General features: G+C 36.9%; 1 protein-coding gene across 6 annotated transcripts in view; it reads left to right on the top strand.

Annotated features, from left to right (window-relative positions):
- LOC106874006 (focal adhesion kinase 1) overlaps positions 1 to 5,503 on the top strand; it is a 242,624-nt gene that overhangs the window by 137,367 nt on the left and 99,754 nt on the right. For all 6 annotated transcript variants that reach the window (XM_052970233.1, XM_052970234.1, XM_052970230.1 and 3 more), the window contains exon 9: positions 4,555 to 4,771. In XM_052970233.1, coding sequence (XP_052826193.1) covers positions 4,555 to 4,771 — 217 coding nt within the window. The remainder of the gene's footprint in view (positions 1 to 4,554; positions 4,772 to 5,503) is intronic.

Genomic DNA, 5,503 nt, shown 5'->3' on the forward strand with positions numbered 1-5,503 from the left:
GAACACACCAACACCAGTTGTAAAGCAGTAGTGGAGGACATTCATGGACAAACACACACACATATACAACAGGCTTCTTTCAGTTTTCTGTCTGCCGAATCCACTCACAAGACTTTGGTTGGCCTGGGGCTATAGTGGAAGATACTTGCCCAAGGTGCCATGAACCTAGTCTTAATCTGGGACCATGCGATTGGGAAGCAAGTCTCTTGCACACGCACACACACACACACACACACACACACACACACAACCTGCACAGGAGTGGCTGTATCATAAGAAGCTTGCTTCCCAACTACATGGTTCCGCATTCAGTCCCATTGTGTGGCACCTTGGGCAAGTGTCTTCCGCTATAGCCTCAGGCTGACCAAAGCCTTATGAGTGGATTTAGTAGACAGAAACTGAAAGAAGCCCGTCGTGTGTGTATGTATATGTGTGTGTATGTATGTATGTATGTATATATATATATATGTGTGTCTGTGGTTGTCCCCCCCCCCACCATTGCTTGCCACCGATGCTGGTGTGTTTGTGTCCCCATGACTTAGTGGTTTGGCAAAAGAAACTGATAGAATAAGTACCAGGCTTACAGTGAATAAGTCCTGGAGTTGATTTGTTCAACTAAAGGCGGTGCTCCAACATGGCCACAAACAAATGACTGAAATTAGTAAAAGAATATATATATATGTATATATATATAAAACCATCATCATTTTTATGTTCACCTAATCCATGCTCATGTGGATCAAATAGAATTTATTGAGGTGGATTTTCTATGACCAGATGCCCTTCTTTGTCACAAACACCTAGTTCCAAGTAAGGTAATAATTCCCTGCAGCCAGACATGTTTCCATGGAGGAATAGAAGCAAAGAATAGAAACTGCTTGTATGACAGTGGTGTTCATTTACAACTGTCACATGTTGTCAAGACAAGGAGACATTTATTATGCATACACATGCACATCTTCATCATCATCAAATGTTTTCCTTGCTGGTATGTATTGGATGCAGCCAACAAGCCAGAGGATTGTGCTAAGCTCCAGTGTCTGTTTGGTGTGGTTTCTATGGTTGGATGCCCTTCTTAATGCCAACTACTTCACAGAGTATACTGGATGTATATTACACGGCACTGGCATTTGTGAGGTCACTTTCTTTCAGTTTCTGCCTACCAAATCCACTCACAAGGTTTTTGTCAGCTCTGTACTCTACTAGAAGACATCTGCTCAAGGTGCTATGCAGTGGTTCTGACCCTGAAACTGTAAAGCAAGCCACACCTGCAAAAAATATAGAGAATAGACATTAGCCCTTTAGCATTCAAATTATTTTGTCAAGTGCAATGCTTGCTTATTAACATCTTTAATTAATCATGCATTATCTCATAGCTTCAAAATTTTGATGACGTGATTGTTTTATTTTTAGAATGACATTGTAGGGTAAGTGTGAGAAGCTGAAGCTGATCAGTTTGAACATAAAACAAGTAGAATATTTGGGCTGGATATGACCAGTTTAAAAGTTAAAGGGTTAAACGATGGTGATGATATTAAGTTAACCCTGCACAATGCAGCATCAATTCCATTTTTGAAACTATATTAAAATTCTAAACTGCATTAGAACACATAATGAAAATCCTCTCCACACTGCTATATTTTAAAGTACACATTAGTTGGAACTTCTTTATGTAAAATGCGTCAAAACTAGTTTACCAAATCAACTCTGTGCATTTTCTTAAATTTTTTTTAGATGCTCCTAGTATTAAATCATTGCAGTATCAATGTACTGTCAGGAGCATCAAGAAAGAAAATTCCTCCACTTTTTTTCTCTGACTAATGAAATAATTTTATTATATGCACAGCATTGTTCTAGAAGAAGTTTAGGTTCATACTCATTCACAAATACAGCCAAGTCTGTGTTGTCGTAATTTGTCTTTCTTGCTATGTCTCTTGAAGTTAAAGCACTAATTTGACAATTTGTTCTTGGCAGTCCAGAGGCAGACTCTTGCAAATCTTTGCATCCCATGGCCAAAACTTGATCCACAATTTCAATCAGTGCTTGATTAAAAATTGTTTCAGAGAACTGAATATTGATATCTGGGTTTGCCTGTTGAACTACATACTTTGTCCTCAGCCATGTCCTCACAATGTTTCATCCAAAGCTGTAAGGGACTGTCAAGTTGACACCTGTTCAGTATAATTGTAAAAAGGTTACAGAGTTTCCTTGGAGAATCTGATACTGATGCTTCAGTCAATGCAAGGTCCCAATGCTCATCATTTTCTAAGAAAAACCTTGTTGATAGCATACTTCCTTATAAGTTTCAAACACATGACCATTTACCCTCCCCAAATCTTAGAATGATTTGGGACCATGTACTTCATGCAAAAGAAGCTGTAAGTAGTAGCATTCTGCTAGACTTGTGGGGGACACTGTAAACTCTTGCAAGAGCATCAGCCCCACGTTTCCTCTTGTGCCATTTATTTTCTCCAGGTGTAATACTTGGGTAATTGTGGGTAAAGGAATTTTCTTGCATCTTCATCTACTTGACACAACTTAAAAAAGCATTAGGGCTAGTTTCTTTTGGAGAAAGTGCTTGTTGTTAGGCTGTTTGTTTTGTAAAGATAACCCTGTGGCTATTCTCTAGATGGACACTCAGATGAATGATGGCTGGGTGCCCCTCATGAATGGGAAAATTGAAGATGTGCCAAAAAGCCTCATTGGTACTGATGTATCTTCCTCTGTCATACTGTGCAACTTTGTCATTTTTATTTATCTGCTGACTGCCATTCTGCATAAGGGTGTATGTTGCAGTGTCTAAGCCTTTGTTTATACATTTGCAAACATACTTAATAGAGCCAAGTGTTGCAGAATTCAGCATTGACTCTGGCTACCTGCACTTGTCTTTGCTTCACTGTAGATTACTGATCAACTGCATCTACCCCATCTCCTCTTGTAGAGAGTGAGACTATTGTTCTCGGAAACTTTTTTGAAAATTAAAGTGGAGATTAAATGAAAAAATGAGTTACGTGAATATCTTCACAAGAGTGATTGAAATAAATGGCGATTGTGGAACGCCCCACGCATGCACACATATACATATACAATATCAAACATCAGATGAAATGGACATGTGAAAGAGAGAGGGGGGGGATGTTGTTATGTATATGTACATATATAAATAAATATACATACATCTTATTTGTTTGTTTGTGTGACAGAGAGAGCGAGTGCCACTTAGACATTACTATCTCATACACACGCACACACACACATACATACAAAAAAGATGTATGCGTATGTATATAAATACATATGTATGTACATATACATGACAACATGCCCCTTCACTCACACTCTCTCACATAAATCTATACAAATGTACAGACAGAAACACGTGTGCATGTGTGACTGACTACAAATGCATAGAGCTGAACACGGCATGCTAAAGGTAAATAGATAAAAAAAATTTATGGAAATTAACGAAGTGTGAGGGTTCAAGCAAAAGAATGCCCATATTGTTTTGGACATCCCATGTGGAATTGCAAAATTCTAATGTGATATTTGTGTAATAACAAAATCACACCTGGAGTATGTATGTGTGTTTATATGAAAGAGCTTGTGTGTGTGTGTGTGTTTATATTAGAGAGACAGTGTATGTGAGAAAGAGAACATTGCAAACAAAGAACGAAATAAACATGAAATGAAAAGCTCATCTAAATAGAAGTTCGTTAAAAACTATATTGTGCCGAATATTTAAATTTGTGAACTTGGTAGATATTTCTTTCAGTAATATATCATAGTTGCAGGGTGGCGAGCTGGCAGAAACATTAGCATGCCAGGCGATGTGCTTAGCGGTATTTCGTCTGCTGATATGTTCTGAGTTCAAATTCTGCTGAGGTTGACTTTGCCTTTCATCCTTTTAGAGTTGATTAAATAAGTACCAGTTATGCACTGGGGTCGATGTACTCTACTTAATCCTTTTGTCTGTCCTCGTCCCTTCTATGTTGAGCCCCCTGTGGGCAATAAATAAATATATCATAGTTGACATAACAATGCGAAATTTTTCATTTCTATTTGCAAATGAAAAATTTCACGTTGCTATGTCAGTACTGAAAGTTGGCATTGAGAAACCTTTTTAAAGGAGTGAATCATATATATAAAGCAGTATTATTTATTTTTAATAAAAAAATAAACTGAAGGCCCTCAAATTATTCATGCATCCCAAGTATAGAAGCAATTTGTGCAGCTGTTTTTGCATGAAATGCAAATACACACATACACGTCACGTACACATACACTGTGATCGGCTTGAAAAATTAAGACACCAGGATATTTTCCTACTTTTCTTAACATGAAACCAATGGTAGCCTTAATTTACAAATAAAGAAATTACATCCACCAATGCAGTGTTAAGTACTCATTTTCACCGTTCAACATCTATATATTTACACACACACACACACACACACACATATACACACACACACACACATATACACACACACACACACACACACACACACAAATATAATAATCCATATATCACATCTCATTTCATTATTTTTGTAGCCAACTCACATTGCTGATTTCACTGATGTAGAATCTATCCAGACATTATCTGCCACTTCTGATGACAAAGGTGTATTACAGCTGAAGATAGCCGGTGCTACAGAACCTTTGACTTTAACCTGTGTGTCTGTAAGTGGTGCTGAAGACATGGCAGATCTTATTGATGGTTATTGTCGTTTGGTCAACAACACACATAGTTCTTTGTGGAAACGAAAAGGTAAGCCAAACATGGTTTCATTGTAGTATTTACATTTTCAATAATTTATTGTAGTTTTTACAAAACATTCTATTATGGATTAACTACTCTATATCTTATGGATTAACTGCTCAATATCTTATGGATTAACTGCTCAATAACTTATGGATTAACTGCTCAATAACTTATGGATTAACTGCTAAGATTTTGATGTAAATGATATTGAACATTCAATCATCACATCCATTTTTCATTCTAGCATGGATTGGCTAGCTCTCATTGTATTTCAACACTCATCATGGTTCCTTGTGATCTGGTACACACACAGTAACAGAGTATTACTGGCCAGTACTGCTTCTGTCAATATCATAGATTTTACAGCTCAACACCCTTCCTAATACCAATGCCATTACAATGTTGACTGGATGTATTTTATTTTGGCATATTACAAATACTGATTAAAAACATCAGACCCACCCCGACTGATTGAGCTCAAGCCATATTTCTATTGCTTATCTGATCACCAAGTCACTGATTACTCTTCCAAAGAGCCTTTACTATTCAATTTTTTGGGATTAATTACTATAGTTTAATTCATGTGGCCATTTCTCATTCCAAATATGAATCTAGTGTTAGACATCTTGGTCTGTTGGAGATTAAAATGACCTAGCCTGCTGGCATTGAGGCAATGTTAAAAGTAAAACTAGTAGCAATATATATATATATATATATATATATATATATATATATATA

The sequence above is a fragment of the Octopus bimaculoides genome, chromosome 8 (genome assembly GCF_001194135.2).
Source record: "Octopus bimaculoides isolate UCB-OBI-ISO-001 chromosome 8, ASM119413v2, whole genome shotgun sequence".
Lineage (NCBI taxonomy): Eukaryota > Metazoa > Mollusca > Cephalopoda > Octopoda > Octopodidae > Octopus > Octopus bimaculoides.